The sequence below is a fragment of the Cucurbita maxima genome, unplaced genomic scaffold (assembly GCF_002738345.1).
Source record: "Cucurbita maxima cultivar Rimu unplaced genomic scaffold, Cmax_1.0 Cma_Scf00008, whole genome shotgun sequence".
Taxonomy (NCBI): domain Eukaryota; kingdom Viridiplantae; phylum Streptophyta; class Magnoliopsida; order Cucurbitales; family Cucurbitaceae; genus Cucurbita; species Cucurbita maxima.
Genome location: NW_019272024.1, coordinates 2,912,890 through 2,927,908, shown reverse-complemented (window position 1 = coordinate 2,927,908; position 15,019 = coordinate 2,912,890). Strand labels below are relative to the sequence as shown.

The 15,019-nt window shown below is 35.7% G+C and overlaps 3 protein-coding genes across 4 annotated transcripts in view; all 3 read right to left on the bottom strand.

The window, feature by feature from the left end:
- Positions 1–391: 391 nt before the first annotated feature.
- On the bottom strand, positions 392–3,333 carry LOC111483400 (cation/H(+) antiporter 18-like). Its single transcript, XM_023129597.1, has 2 exons — positions 3,010–3,333; positions 392–2,659 (listed from the first exon to the last, which is right to left on the bottom strand). Exons 1-2 carry the CDS (start codon positions 3,208–3,210, stop codon positions 488–490), a joined length of 2,373 nt encoding a protein of 790 aa, XP_022985365.1. The 5' UTR covers positions 3,211–3,333; the 3' UTR covers positions 392–487.
- A 1,946-nt stretch (positions 3,334–5,279) lies between these two features.
- LOC111483399 (cation/H(+) antiporter 18-like) lies at positions 5,280–8,566 on the bottom strand. Its single transcript, XM_023129596.1, has 4 exons — positions 8,500–8,566; positions 8,043–8,245; positions 6,098–7,647; positions 5,280–6,019 (listed from the first exon to the last, which is right to left on the bottom strand). Exons 2-4 carry the CDS (start codon positions 8,241–8,243, stop codon positions 5,380–5,382), a joined length of 2,391 nt encoding a protein of 796 aa, XP_022985364.1. The 5' UTR covers positions 8,244–8,245; positions 8,500–8,566; the 3' UTR covers positions 5,280–5,379.
- A 3,752-nt stretch (positions 8,567–12,318) lies between these two features.
- Positions 12,319–15,019, bottom strand: part of LOC111483395 (multiple RNA-binding domain-containing protein 1-like) — a 9,608-nt gene continuing 6,907 nt past the window's right edge. The window contains exons 12-17 of one of the 2 annotated variants that reach the window (XM_023129592.1): positions 14,020–14,124; positions 13,840–13,941; positions 13,581–13,754; positions 12,822–12,953; positions 12,564–12,692; positions 12,319–12,527 (exon numbers count right to left, since the gene is read on the bottom strand). In XM_023129592.1, coding sequence (XP_022985360.1) covers positions 12,525–12,527; positions 12,564–12,692; positions 12,822–12,953; positions 13,581–13,754; positions 13,840–13,941; positions 14,020–14,124 — 645 coding nt within the window. In that variant the 3' untranslated portion in view covers positions 12,319–12,524. Of the gene's footprint in view, positions 12,693–12,821; positions 12,954–13,580; positions 13,755–13,839; positions 13,942–14,019; positions 14,125–15,019 lie in introns of both variants that reach the window. The other variant, XM_023129591.1, reaches the window with a different exon arrangement.

Genomic DNA, 15,019 nt, shown 5'->3' with positions numbered 1-15,019 from the left:
CGATCTGCCGAAGCTGTGGAATGTAAAAATGCATCGGTAGGGGAGCATTCCACTTTAGAGGGAAGCACCTGCGCGAGTAATGGTGGACAAAGCGGAAGCGAGAATGTTGGCTTGAGTAACGCAAACATTGGTGAGAATCCAATGCCCCGAAAATCTAAGGGTTCCTCCGCAAGGTTCGTCTACAGAAGATGAATCAGGGCCTAAGATCAAGTCGAAAGGCGTAGTCGAACGAATTGAGATTTCTCTCCGTTAATTAAAGGATATCATAAATCATTTAAATATTTTGAATGAGGCAATGAGACAGGTGGTGAAAAAGAGACAACTTTATTTTTATTTCTCAGAGTTCAAATAAAGAATGAACTCAAATCTAATCCATATAAGAACTCTCCTAAATCCCAAATCTATAATAAGACAAAAATGATTGGAATCAAATATAATATAAAATCTATAAATTTCAAAATCCCATTTTTAAAAATGGATTCTTTCTTCAACGTTCTTCCTCGGTTGATTCCCCTTTGGAACTCGAATCCGCCATCAACTGTAAATCACCATGAAACTGCTGCACCACCAGCACCGACGCCATCGTCGAAAACTCCGGCAACGCCAACACGCCGCCGACCGGCCCAAGTTCCGAACTCTCGACAACATTCATATTCAAACTCCTCACCACTTCCCCTTCCGGCATTCTTCCGATCAAAATCAAATTACATTTATTAAACTCCTTCATCGCTTCAACGGCTTGGCTCCCTTTCGTCACGTATCTCTCTTCATATACAATCGACGCCAATGCCCTTTTATCGGCATCGGAATCGGTGGAACCGTTGTCTCTTACATCGACGGTGACGGATTCCGCCGCGAAATCGGCGCTGGGGGAGAACCGGACGACATGTAGGCTGATTCCCGGATGCTCTGACATTCTTTTCCCAAATGCCAGAGCTTCACGGTCGTCACGACCGCCGAAGAAAAACACGGTAACAGTAGAAGAGACATTACTAGCGCAGACGTGGGCCCCACCACCGAGGCCTCTGTCGATCAAAATTCCGACAGAGCAGGGGGCTAGTTCCAGAACTTTTCGGTTGACCGACCGGTAATCAGTCCTTGTCGTTTCCAATGATCCGTCCAATCTTTGATGCTTGTGAAACGGGAGAATAATAATGGCGGCCCTTTTCGTCTCGGCGCTGTTACAGATGTCTTCATGCAAGTTGGACAGAGCAGAAATGGCGGTCATTGGCCGGATTGAAACACGGCTGAGCTGTCGGAATGCCTCGAAGGCAACGACGATCTGGTTCGAATCGGCACGGCCTTTGTTCCAAAAGGGTACGCCATTCTTCCTTGCTTTATGAACCATAAGAATGGCAGAGGATCGCTCTGTTAGCTCCATTAAATGCAGAGCATAAACACAGAGCCCTTCCTTCTTTTCAATCCCTCGGGATGCCTCGATTAAATTAATCGTCGCCGGAATGTTGCTAAATGAGTGGAAACAAGCAAGAATTCGAAGCTCAGAATTGGGATTCTCTCTTTCGAGTGTTCTATGTTTGTAATTTGATTTGCTCTGTTTTTTCTCCGGCTTATAAACAGCTATAACAACAGGGGTTGTTATGAACGTTGTGAAGATCGCCATTAGAACCATAATCGCAAATGATTGATCATTCAAAACCTTCCTGTCTCTTCCAATGTTAAGAACAATTAATTCCACCAATCCTTTGGTGTTCATTAAAACCCCCAAAGCTACTGATTCTTTAAATGGCATTTTGCAGAGCAGAGCAACAGAGACAGTTCCGATGATTTTACCGAAACAAGCATTGAAAATGACTAGAACGAGAAGACCCCATGATTGAGCTCCTCGAATTGTTGCAACATCTGTTTTCAACCCACTGGAAACGAAGTATAATGGAAGAAAAAGACCCGACACGAGATCTTCAACTTTCTCCACTAGAGCGACGGCGAATGGGCCTTCTTTCGGAACCAAAACTCCGATGACGAAAGCTCCGAACAAGGCATGGATTCCGATCAAATCCGTAATGAACCCAGCCGCCAAAACCAGAGACAAAGTAGCACAAATGTACAACTCCTTCACCGGCTCGCCTTCGGAGCAGCGTTGCGACATCCACCGGAACAGAGGTGGAGCAGAGAAGATGCAGATCACGACAAAAACAGAGCCAGAGAGAAAAACCCATAAGGAAACCAAAGGGGAGTGTCCGGTGCCGGAGAGTGAAATCGCCAATGCTAGAAGAATCCATGCAGCAACGTCATTTACGGCGGCAGCAGACATGGCCATCCGGCCAACATCCGTCGTTAAAAGCTTAAGCTCAGCCAAAATTCGAGCCAGAACAGGAAATGCAGTGATGGAAAGAGCTACACCCATGAAGACGAGGAGTGCGCCTTGATTGACGCCTTTGGAGATGGTTGATCGGAGTATAAATGAGGTGCCGATGCCAAAGACAAACGGGAGAGTGATTCCGGCAAAGGCAATGCACATCGCTCGTTTTCCGGTGCGGCGGAGAGCTTTTGGGTCCAACTCCAACCCCACCAGAAACAGGAAGAAGAGAAGACCCAAATTGGCTAACGTGTCCAATACAGTGAGACTCCTCGCCGGAAAGATTGTGTGCAAGTAATTCACGTTCCGGCCCAGCGCCGACGGACCCAGTAAGATCCCGCCCTGCACACCGCCATTAACAGTACAGTCAAATGATGATAAAAAACAACCATTTTTACATATTCCATACTCAAATTTGATGAAAATTCTTCTTTTTCTTTTCCTTTTAAATATTTAATCTTCATCTACTTAAAAGAATAAATATAATTATAATTAGATATTATATTTCTCAATCCAAAACTAATTTATTATAATATATAATGAGTATAACATCTCTACTAATAATTTTAGAGATCAAAACAGAATAAGATCGGTGAACCTCTCTACTAATAATAATTAAAATTAAAATTAATGTGATCTAAACTGATAAGAGAATTAAAAAAAAAAAAATGATTTGAGAGCGAAGAACATACGACAATCTCAGCAATAACACGAGGCTGACGAATGGGGCGGAGAAGAATGGAAAGAAGTCGAGTGAGGAGGACGACGAGACAAATCTGAAGGATGGCGAGAGGGAGAGCATAATTCAAAGGATTATCGCCTTGGAAGACGCCATTAGAGGTGGCCTTCATGACCGCCGGACAAGCACCGGTCACCGTCGCATTGGTCGCCATTGTTAGCCGCAGAGATCTTCAAGCCCCTCTGTTTGTTCTACTAATTCTTTGTGTGAGAGGAAACTGAATCGGAGCTCCAGTTTTGTAGCCTTCTACTTCTCTCTCCCTTTCTCTCTCTACAGAAACTTTTTCGCAACTATTGCAAATTTTATGGTCAAGAATTTGTTAAAAACATGGTCAATTCAATCCCCTTTTTTATTTCTTTTATTTATTTTTTTTTTTTCCCAACCAAAACAAATACAATAATTACTTACTTATCCATTTCCTTCCTATTCAATTCTCCCTTATCATTAATTATTTTTTATTTTATTTCCCAAATATAATCAATTTTGTATATATCTTCCATTCAATTTTCTTTTTTAAATCAAATTTATAAAATATTTAAAATTTTATGTATCTTATCTTAATTTTTTATTTTTTTATTTTCGTGTTCATATAGTTTTTTAGTTTAAAATTTTATCTAAAAAAAAAATTAAAAAGTTTAAAAGCTTATTGGAAACTAAAATAATTTATAATGCCAAATTTGAAAATATAAGTATGCCTAAGTAAATGTGATTACTGTGATTAAAAAACTTATGAATTTTTTCTTTAATTAACCGGATATTTTAAGAAAATAATTATGACGTCAATATTGAAAGTTTAATATCAATTAACTTTTTTCAGAAAAAAAAATTCTGAAAATGAAAGGCAACTAATTAAAAAAAAATCAAAATGCATATTCTTAGTCTAATTGGCTACCATAATTACCAATTGGTTGGCTGGCTTAATTAATAAATAAAGAAAAAATAAAAAAAATAAAAACATGAGAGATTGGTTTAAATTTAAATTTAAGTTTTTTTTTAATATATTTATTTATTTATTTATTTATGGAATGGGTTTATTTGGTTAAAAGATTTTTAAAAAGCTTTAATTTTATCGGTGAATTTTCCATTATTGTTAATATTATTTAAATATGGACCCGACATATTAATTTATTAGCGAATAATATTTGACATAAAATTTAAATCATACCATATAAAGATGGAAATACGTGACATGTATTCTTTCATTTTTATAGAAAAGAATTTTTAAAGTTATGCGTGATTTAAAATAGGAATTTTGATGGTAAACACATTTTTTAATTAAAAAAATAAAAAGAAATACTTTTTAATAAACCTATCGTAATCGATAGCCTTTACGTTAGGAATTAATAGAAGCTTAGTTGTGTAGATAAATACTAATTACTATTTGAAAGATTGACCGTTCCATTCATGTTGAATTCAAAAAAAAAAAAAAAAAAAATCATAGAAAATTAAAATTTTAACTAGGGTTAGTTATGTCAACCTTAAAAAAAGCAAATGACTCAAGTATGGTTAAGTTTGTCTATGGGAAATTAAAAACTTATACCAATCTTTTATACATTTTATTTATCCTAATATTTAATATGATTTTATGGCGTAATTGAGAGATTTTGGAGGAAAATACATTAATTCAACATGATCCTAATATTATCCACTTGGGTTTTTACTCTTGTTATCTTCTCAAGGTTTTAAAATAAGTCTACTATAGAGAGAGTCTAACCCTATTTCGACCAGTGCCTCACGCTGTCCAGTAACTAACTCTGATACTATTTGTAACCATAGTCCTCTTTGAACTTTTCCTTCCAAGCTTCACCTCAAGCGTGAGATCACATTTTAAGACTTGAGGGATTTCTCTAGTCCCCTCTCAAATTGATGTGAGATCACACAATCCACCTCTTTAAGAGTCTATCATTCTCACTGGCTCACTACACGGAGTAACATCACTTGAACTCTGACATCAACTTTAATGTTAATGGTAGTTGAAATAGGGTTACAATAAATTAGGATACAAAATACCAACTAAGTATACGGATAAAATTCTAATAACTATAAAAAAAATATATTATAACAATGGTATAAAATATATTTCATAAATATCTAATTTCATAATAAATTTACTAAATAATTAAAGAGTGAAATTTGATGAGTAGGAAGGTTTAGGATTATATTTAAAATTAATTAAAATTATTAAACAATTAATAACACCATTTTGATATTATATATATACAATTGGGAAAACAAACTTTGCCATTTAACTTCCACATAATTAAATTGAAATACATACAGATATTTAAATTACACACAATTAAAATTAAAATTTTCAAAATATTTACTCAACGTCTTCCGGCAAGACCATGACTGTGGACGTCGACGGAGATGGCACCAACGGACCTCGAAACTGTTGCACCACCAACACTGAAGCTGCCGTCGAGAGCTCCGGTGATGTCAACAAGCCGCCGACGGGACCCAACTCCGAGAACACGGCATTGATCTTCAAATGGAGGCTCTCCACGACTGGCCCTTCCGGTGCCTGACCCACCAATATCAAATGGCATCGACTGAACTCCTTGATTACTTCAACCGCCTCGCTGCCTTTCCCCACCGCCCTCTCCTCATACCTCACCGACTCGTCCTCTGATTTCTTCTCCTTGAACTCCGTCAGTATTGTTTGATCAATGTCAACCACCGTGGATTCCATGCCCATGTCGGAGCTGGGAAGGAAGCGAACCACGTTTAGTGTTATTCCCGGATGCTCTGCCATTCTCCGACCGTAGGCTAGAGCTTCACGGTCGTCTCGCCCGCCGAAGAAGAAGACGGTTATGGTGGATGAGACATTGCTAGCACAGATATGGGAACCGCCTCCTAAACCTCTGTCGACCAAGATCCCGACAGAGCATGGTGGGTGCTCCAGCACTTTTTGATTTACCCATCGGAAATCAGCTCGTGTCGTCTCCAAAGATCCATCGAACCTGCCAATTCATTATCAATTGGGTCAATAACCTTGTCATTTACGGCTAGATTCATTAAAAAAACGGGAATTTCGAAACCTTTGGTGTTTGTGGAATGGGAGGATGATAATGGCGGCGCGTTTCCTCTCGGCGCTGTTGCAGACATCTTCGTGCATGTTGGAGAACGGAGATATCGCTGTCATTGGACGAATAGACACTCGACTTAGCTGCTGAAAAGCCTCAAACGCCACAACGATTTGGTCGGAATCGGACTTTCCTCCTTTATTCCAGAAGGGTAGGCCATTTTTTCGAGCTCGGTGGACCATAACAATGGCGGACGACCTCTCTGTCAGCTCCATTAAATGCATTGCATAAACGCAAAGCCGCCGACCACGGGCTTCTTTCCCCTCCGTCCCACGGGAAACCTCAATTAGATTCAAAATTGAAGGGATGTTGGTAACAGAGTGAAAGCAAGCCAAAATCCTCAGCTCAGAATTGGTGTCCTGGCGCTCGATTGTCCTGTTCGTGTAATCGGATTTGCTCTGTTTTTTGGCCGGCTTGTAAACCGCCATTACAATTGGGGTAGTGATGAAGGTTGTGATGATCGCCATTAGAACAAGAATTGCGAAGGTCTGTTCGTTTAAAACTTTTCTGTCTTTCCCAATGTTGAGGACGATCAATTCCACTAGCCCTTTTGTGTTCATTAAGAATCCTAAAGCCAGAGATTCACGGAATGGCATCTTGCAAAGCAGAGCCACTGATATTGTGCCGATGATTTTCCCAAAACAAGAGGTGACAACGACAAGTACGAGAAGACCCCATGATTGAGCTCCTTTGATTGTTGTAATGTCGGTTTTCAATCCACTTGATACGAAATACAGAGGGAGGAATAACCCCGAGACGAGATCTTCGACTTTCTCGACAAGAGCTCCGGCGAGTGGGCCGTCTTTTGGGACGAGGACGCCGACGACGAAAGCCCCGAACAGAGCATGGATTCCGATTAAATCGGTGATGAATCCAGCGGCCAAGACGGTGGATAAAGTGGCGCAAATGTAGAGTTCGCTAACCGGCTCGCCGTCGGCGCAACGGAGAGATATCCACCGGAAGACCGGTGGGAGAGTGAAGAAGCAGAGCAGGACAAAACCAGAGCCACAGAGGAAGACCCAGAGGGCAACGAGAGGGGAGTTGCCGGTGCCGGAGAGGGCGATGGCAAGGGCGAGGAGGATCCAGGCGGCGACGTCGTTAACGGCGGCGGCGGACATGGCCATTCGACCAACGCTGGTGGTTAAGAGCTTGAGCTCGGCGAGGATGCGGGCAAGGACAGGGAAGGCAGTAATGGAGAGAGCTACGCCCATGAAAACGAGAAAAGGAGGGCCGTCGACGCCTTTGGAGATGGTGGAGCGGAGGACAAAGGAGGTGCCAATGCCGAGGATGAAAGGGAGGGTGATTCCGGCGGCGGCTATAGACATTGCACCCTTTCCGGTACGGCGGAGGGAGTTGGGATCTAACTCCAACCCCACCAGAAAAAGGAAGAACAAAAGACCCAAATTTGCCAACGTGTCCAAAACCGATAAGCTTTTCGCCGGAAATACTCTGTGTAGGAATTCTTGGCTCCGCCCTACCGCCGACGGTCCCAGCAATATTCCGCCCTGAAAACATTAACAACTCAGCTGTTCAATCACAGTAAATATTGATATTCCTCAAAAATTATAAAAATAAATATTTAAATTAATAAATTAAATTGAGAAGTTAATCTTGAAACTAGTCCCAATTCGAATTTTAATTTTAAAAATTATATTTTCTATTAAGATACAATTATATATATATTATTTATTTTCCAATTCACAAAAATAATTTTTAAAAATATATTAATATTTAAAAACAAATAAATATTTACACACTATCATTTTTTTAATTAAAAATAAAAATTTAAATAAATAACTCGGAGTCTAAAAGATGATCGACCTAATACAATCTATTAAATATTAAATACTAAAATTAACCCATAAAAAATGATTTTTAATGAAAAAGAAAGATTACTTACGACAATCTCAGCAATGACTCGAGGTTGTCTAAGCGGTCGGAGAAGCAAACCAAGAAGACGCGTAAGAATCACTACCAAACATATCTGAAGAATAGCCAAAGGGAGAGCGAAATCAAGAGGGTTGTCGCCTTGAAACACGCCGTTCGACGTTGCTTTCATTGCGGTCGAACAGCCAGCCACCATCGTCGTATTGACCGCCATTTCTACCCACCAAAAACCATTCAATTTCAAATGCAGCCGATTATAACTAAATATAGAAGCTAAAACTAGCTGTGATCTTCAATCTAGTACATTAAAATCCTAAAACACAACATCGAGCAGTAGTGCATGTTTACCCGAGATAACCAACACTAGTAAAATCCTAAAACACTACCTCGAACAGGACTACATACACGTTTACACGTTGACCTGTGATAAACGGACTCGTTAACTAAATTATGAAGAGTAAAATAATCACCTGAATATGAGATAGCAATGAGTTTGTATCTCCAAAAGCAGAAAATAAATGGGATGAAGAATTTAGGAGCAACCACACCTCCCTTTTATATCCAAACCACATCTTCATGTGCATGCCCTTGTTGGAACCAGGGTCCTTTTCGTAATTTGGAAATACAAATATATTTTTATATTGATAGTTACTTCTTCTTATAAATATTTTGAAATCTTATCCATCCCAACCATTATGGATTTTATATTATCATGTCTTAAATTTCAATATAAAAGAGCTGTTTTACAAAATATATATATATATATATATATATGAAATTAAGTTTAAAATAATAGAAAATTATTACTCGTACCGTGTTCATTTGTAGAGATAGTCTTCACTCTTAGAAGCAATTCAAGACACGACTTTTACAAATTTAAATTTATTTATGATTAAATATTGAAATTTATTTAAGGGTTTGTGGGTTGATTAAATATAAAATTTACAATAATTTGCCCTAAAAAATTAGCATCTTAATTTAAAATTGGAGTGAATGATGGCCCTCCACATCATGTCTGAATAAGCTTTTTAAAGAGGCTTTGACTATTTCAATAAAATATTAATATATATTAAGTAGTCAACTAATTTGCTCAAGCTTGGAATGTTCAATAAGTTAATGTAATCATTCTCAAAAACAAAATTGTAATTAAATTTCTTATATCCCAATTGATAATATTTTTTATTTTTATTTTAAAATTTTAATTCTTTATCCTCAACTAGCTAAACTATGTCACTAATCAAGTAGAAAAGGAAATAAATTATTTAGAAATTGTTGTCAGTAATTTAGATTTAAGGGGAAAAAATGAATATAAGACCTAATTAAGATAGATGAAGGGCGAGAATTCGAATTTCGAGGCTTGATGGGAGGAGAGTAGAGCTCGACTCAACTCCCTCCTCAATCTCAACTCGGGAGAACGGCTGATGAATGTCCTTGACTAAGAGGACTTATAGTGAGCTTAGTTCAGATACTTTCTTGACCTAATTTACGAGGAAATGGGAAGAGCTCTAGGCCAAACTCTTATAAAATACACTCTTCGATTTTTCTATTAGAGTCCCACGTCGACCAATTTAGAGGAAGATAATGAGTACATAAGCATATAAAATTTCTAACTAATGACATTTTGTATTTTTCAGCCGCCAATTTTGAGGCTAATAATAATATTATTATTATTATTATTATTTTGCCTTTTTTGTGAATTTTAATGAAGTTGTAATTCTAGTTAAAATTTCTAGTTAAACCTTATCTGTTTGTTGGTTTATTGGAAATCTATGTTTTGTGTTGACTTTCAAAATTTGACTAAATGGTTCAATTATTTTTCTTATTCTATAATCTTTACGGCATCATCTTATTTTATTTTAATTATATAGTTTTAATATAATTACAATCTAGAGGATAGTGATTGGATGGGAAAATTTGTGCCATAATTAAAATATTTTATTTTATTTTATTTTAAAGTTTCTTTTTTTCTTTTTTTTACGTAAAATTGATGCGTGTGTTTGCTCATCAAATTTTTTCTTTATATATCCCTTTGTATATTAAATTTAACTCTAAATTTGAAATATCACTAAATAATTTAAATTAAATTATTATTATAAAAAATTACGACAATTATTTGCTTTTCCTCTCTCTTCTTCAGTATCATTGTCACATTATCTCACATTAACTAATTCATTCACAAAATGACAGTAAATTTAATATTGACTTTTTTTTTCTAGTCAACCACTAAAAAATCTACCATACATCAGTTTGTAAATAATAATAATAATTTATTTAACCGGGCTAATATGTTAATGGTAGAGATAAAAAAACGAGATAATTTTAAATTTGAGGGACTAAAATCTAGAATTTATAAATTTACAGGCGTAAATGCAATTCAAGTCAAACTTGACCGCTTTAATTTATATATGCTTTTAAAAATTGAATCTAAAAACTAAAAATAAAAATAATTTTTTATTCTATGGATGATTGAGGTAGTTTTTGTTGGATGATGAAAGTCTCACATCGGGACTCCATTAGCATGAGGTCTTTTGGGGAAGCCCAAAGCAAAAACATGAGAGCTTATGTTCAAAGTGGACAATATCATACCATTGTGGAGAGTCGTGTTGTTCATCTAACAGTTTTAAAATGGGGAGGTTTAAAATGTCTTATAAATTGTTATAAGATTGCATTTCGTAGGAAACTTGATGTCTGCCAATTTGCTCCAATTCTCTAAAAAATAAATGAAAATTTTAACGAGATGGGAAATGAAACAGATGACATGAATGTGGATAGTAAATTTGTATGTTAATGAAATTAAATAAGAATATTGATTTCTTAACGTACATGCAAATCAATTGTGCTGAAAAGAGACATTGACTTTTTTCACTCGTAAGACATCTTAAAATAAAAATTAAATATTAGTATTTTCATAGCCACGCTTAATTCAGCTAAAATTTTAATACAGATAACGACACTCATATTCATTTACACACTAAATTAAAGCTCGACTCGTGTATCAAATTAAAACGTTTAAAATATCTATTTTTAACCTTAACAAAAAAAATAATGTCACTTTCGTTTCAATAATTTTATTTTATAACGAGTAAAATTGAAAGGGACGAAAATTAGAGGTAAAGCTTAGTTTATATTATTAAAAATTGATTAGTTTAATGAATTATTGGAATTAGTGGTTAGGTGTAATAAGATGGCACGTGCGTGACGTGTGTGGGAATTATTGAACAGAATATGAGGTGGAGTATGACATGGCACCCTGAAGAGAAAAGGAAGGGAAAAAGAAAAAGTCAACCAAAGCTTGGGACACGTCATACTCGCTCAAGCCATTCAGATATTCGAAGTCAACGGAAATAAAATTCCAAAAAAGAATATTCCAAAAAGATATAATTAAGAAAATATAATATGTTATCCCATATCTGAATGGTACGGTTTGACTAAACCTCTTGTCTAATTTTCTCTAATTATATATATATATACTTTGAATTAAAAGTAATTCACATTTTCTTTAAGAAAATATTTTGTATATAATAAACCAAATATTGAATTGCGAATTTATTTATAAAATAAATTTGCTTTTATAAACGATGGAGTCAAATAATCAGAATATTCTGGTTTGTATTCAAACTGCTTAAATGTTTTTTTATTAAAAAAATGTAATGGATAATTTATCATATATTTTAGTTAATAATTTAAAGTTGAGCCAAACAAACTAATAATATAAATAAATAAATAACAAAAAAAAAACAAAATTATTTAAGATTCTTCAAACTCTTCCATTTTTTTATGTATAATATCATTAATTGTGTTCAAATACACTACCAAAATTTTATTTCTCATTCCTTTTTTTTTTATTTGATAAAATTTACATTTTTAGTCAATAAATTAAACTTAATTTCTATTTTCTCTCTTAGAGTTCTAAATTTTATTTTTGTGTTTAGTACTTAAAATTAGTTTTTCTTATAGAATTTTAATTTTCTATTTAATTTATTAAATATTTCCCTTAATTTGTTAAAATAAAATATTTTTAATGTATAACGTATACCATCAAAATAATCCTAAAATAATTTTTATTTTGTTTTTTTTTTTTTATTGTTGATTATCATCTGTTTAATTCGATAAATGTAAAAAGAGTATTCTAAAATCTAATTCATAATTCAATTTTTAATAATTTCTTATAATTGTGATTCTAGTCAACTTATTATATAAACAACATCACATTCTAATTTCAATTCGGTCGATTTTCATACTTATTTCAGCTCATTCTCATGTCGATTTCTAGTAAGTAAAGAAAGTTCTAAGGTAAATTGTTTTATTTTACATCAGATGTTATCATGAACCAAAGAAAATAGATTATGTAATGACCTGAACTGTGTGCGTGTGTTCATATACAGTATGAGGGAAGCAGCTCCCATTGAACAAAACAACATATGATACAACTAATAAGCAAATACAAAATTGATCATATATAATCATCCAAACTACCACGAACCTTATATATGATTTACTCAGTCCTTTCAAACTCCATACTCTCTTCATCAAACTCAGCCCTCTGCTTCCTCTTCTTAGACAAAATTGGATTTTGAGACTTGTCTTGATCGTTGCTAAACTGAGCAGCCGTTCGGGCCCTCAGTTCTTCCAAGCTCTCGCCTTCTTTCGCTCTCTCTAAGACCTGATAGTTGTATTAAGAAAAACCATAAGAAACGCGTCATCGGTCAGGGTTCTACACTCTACTGTAACTCGAGCATCACATGAGGTAAAAAGTAAGGCAGTTGATTCACAAGGTGAGTTCAAGACTTACAAGATGCCGACCATACAAATGGGTGTTTGAAAGTGCTTGAAATGCATTTTGTGCTTCCTGCTTTGTTACAAACTCCACAAATGCAAAGCCTCTATGCTTTCCGAACTTCATTGGCAGTCTTAAGCTCTTAATCTGAGAAAAGATAGATATTAAGCAGAGCAAAAGAATTGACTGCAGAAATGGATACATGACCTCATATAAATTGCTATAATTCAATCCTCGTGAAAGAATCCAAAATCTTTGTGGATAGAACCAACTAGAGGTACAAAGTTCATTTTCCTAAACAAAAGAATAGTGACAATTTCTAGGTTGACTTTGGGATGGCTTTAAATAAAATCTTTCTAAGAGAAGCATTCCAACTAGTCTTTTGAAGAAGCAATAGTTATATGGTTTTTTTTTTCCTAAAACATACTTTACAGGTGCTTTTTAAGTGATTTTAATGAAATTCTGGACGAAGTGACCCAAAAATTGTACCAAACTCACAACAGGATATTGGTGCTTTAATAACTGTAGGTGTAATATAACGGTTTGAAAACCTCTCCAAGGGGAAAATATTAGATTTCAACTTGAATGATACGAATCTTCGTATGAAAATATTATCGAGGCAGCAGTAGCACGCTCTCATCCCTATAGGTTAATAGCCTTAAACTCATATTGATCTTAAAATTTTTGACAGCATCTCCAAGTAGACTAAAACTCACAAATATTACTTTCAACGAGTAAAAAAATACTGAATTATTAACAAAGAGAAGCGATCACCTGTCCGTATGGACTGAACAGTTGTCTTAGATCTTTCCCTGTCGCCTCGAAGGCCACATTTCTAACGAGTAACTTTGTCGAACTCTTTTCCTTCTCTACTTTTCTTTGCCCTTGATTATCCTTCTTGACATGACACATTTGTAACATGATGGCATGGCCATCCAAAACAGTTCCCTGATGCAAAGAAAGGAATTAAGAAATCTAATTTATTCCTAAACTGATATGCAATGTAAAAAAATTGAATTGAAAGGATAATCACCTGCAAATTACTGCAGACACTTGTGGCAGTCTCCACCGAATCAAATTCCAAAAATCCAAAACCCATTGAAACATGCTGTCCTTTTTTTATATGCTTCTTTACCTGGCAGTCAAGAAATAAAGCTAAGGAACATTGAACTTCTCGAGATCAACAAAATGAATTGCGGAGATCAAGGTATACCTTGGCGCTCAATATTCTTCCCCCTTTCATGTGTTCACTAAAATGCTTTCTCAAACTTTCGTCAGTCGTTTTAAAATTGAGGTTCTTGACGAAAAGAGATCGTGACTGAAGAAAATAGGACAAAGGTAAAAGCAAGTAAATAGACTGGATAAACAAGATAACTACGCTCCCACATTCAAAAAATTAAAGAAAATGTATGGTTGCAACATGCAAAATGCAAAAGTAGTTGATTCGTGGATACATACAGTTCTACCGGATAACTATACAAAGACTCGTAAAAGAATAAGCTGAATAATCTCCATATGCATGTATCTACCATGTATCTCCATATCCATGCAAAATGTATGGTTGCGTCATCTTTCTTTCTTTTTGTTTATTTATTATAGGAAATATGTATTAGGAGCAGCCAACCACATTATGACCAAGGGACAACAACACAGGCATTTGCCTAAGAGGAGTGTCGAACAAAAGGCCTCGAGAATTTTGAGCAAAGTGCCTCTGATTAAGAATGTTAATGATACAAGATCCAAAAAGATTAAACCAAGATTTTGACTTAGCAATATGATTCTGACGTTTGCTTCTACCCAAATGAGCAAATGAGAGCTCAAAAAACGATTTCAAATGCACCCCAAAATTGCAGCTGACAGTAATAGCCATTTATGGACAACATGTGAAAGAGAGAGAGGTACCATTGACCTACTTGTTAACGTGCTCTGACAGCATCATCGGTATGTGCACAGATACAAGGAGGGAGCATACTCTCCGGCATTTATAATACAAGATCAGCAATAAAGTGAAATACTATTGCCTGAGATGCGTCATCCTAGACTATAATTTCCTAAGAGGGGGTCATCCACCATGAGTTAACAATGCATGTTCTCTTCATCGACAACCAGATAGAACACAGTGTGATCATCGATTTTCCAACGCAAGTGACAAAAGGACGACACCATCAACCATCACAATGTATAAAAGCAACAAAAAGGGGGGGGGGGGGGGG

Excerpts from the sequence above, each read along its gene's own strand:
- LOC111483400 (XM_023129597.1), bottom strand. The coding sequence starts at position 3,210 with ATGGCGACCAATGCGACGGTGACCGGTGCTTGTCCGGCGGTCATGAAG. Across the intron at positions 2,660-3,009 it reads GTGTTATTGCTGAGATTGTC|GGCGGGATCTTACTGGGTCC; the intron begins GTATGTTCTTCG and ends GGCGGTGTGCAG.
- LOC111483399 (XM_023129596.1), bottom strand. The coding sequence starts at position 8,243 with ATGGCGGTCAATACGACGATGGTGGCTGGCTGTTCGACCGCAATGAAA. Across the intron at positions 7,648-8,042 it reads GAGTCATTGCTGAGATTGTC|GGCGGAATATTGCTGGGACC; the intron begins GTAAGTAATCTT and ends TAATGTTTTCAG. Across the intron at positions 6,020-6,097 it reads CCATTCCACAAACACCAAAG|GTTCGATGGATCTTTGGAGA; the intron begins GTTTCGAAATTC and ends ATGAATTGGCAG.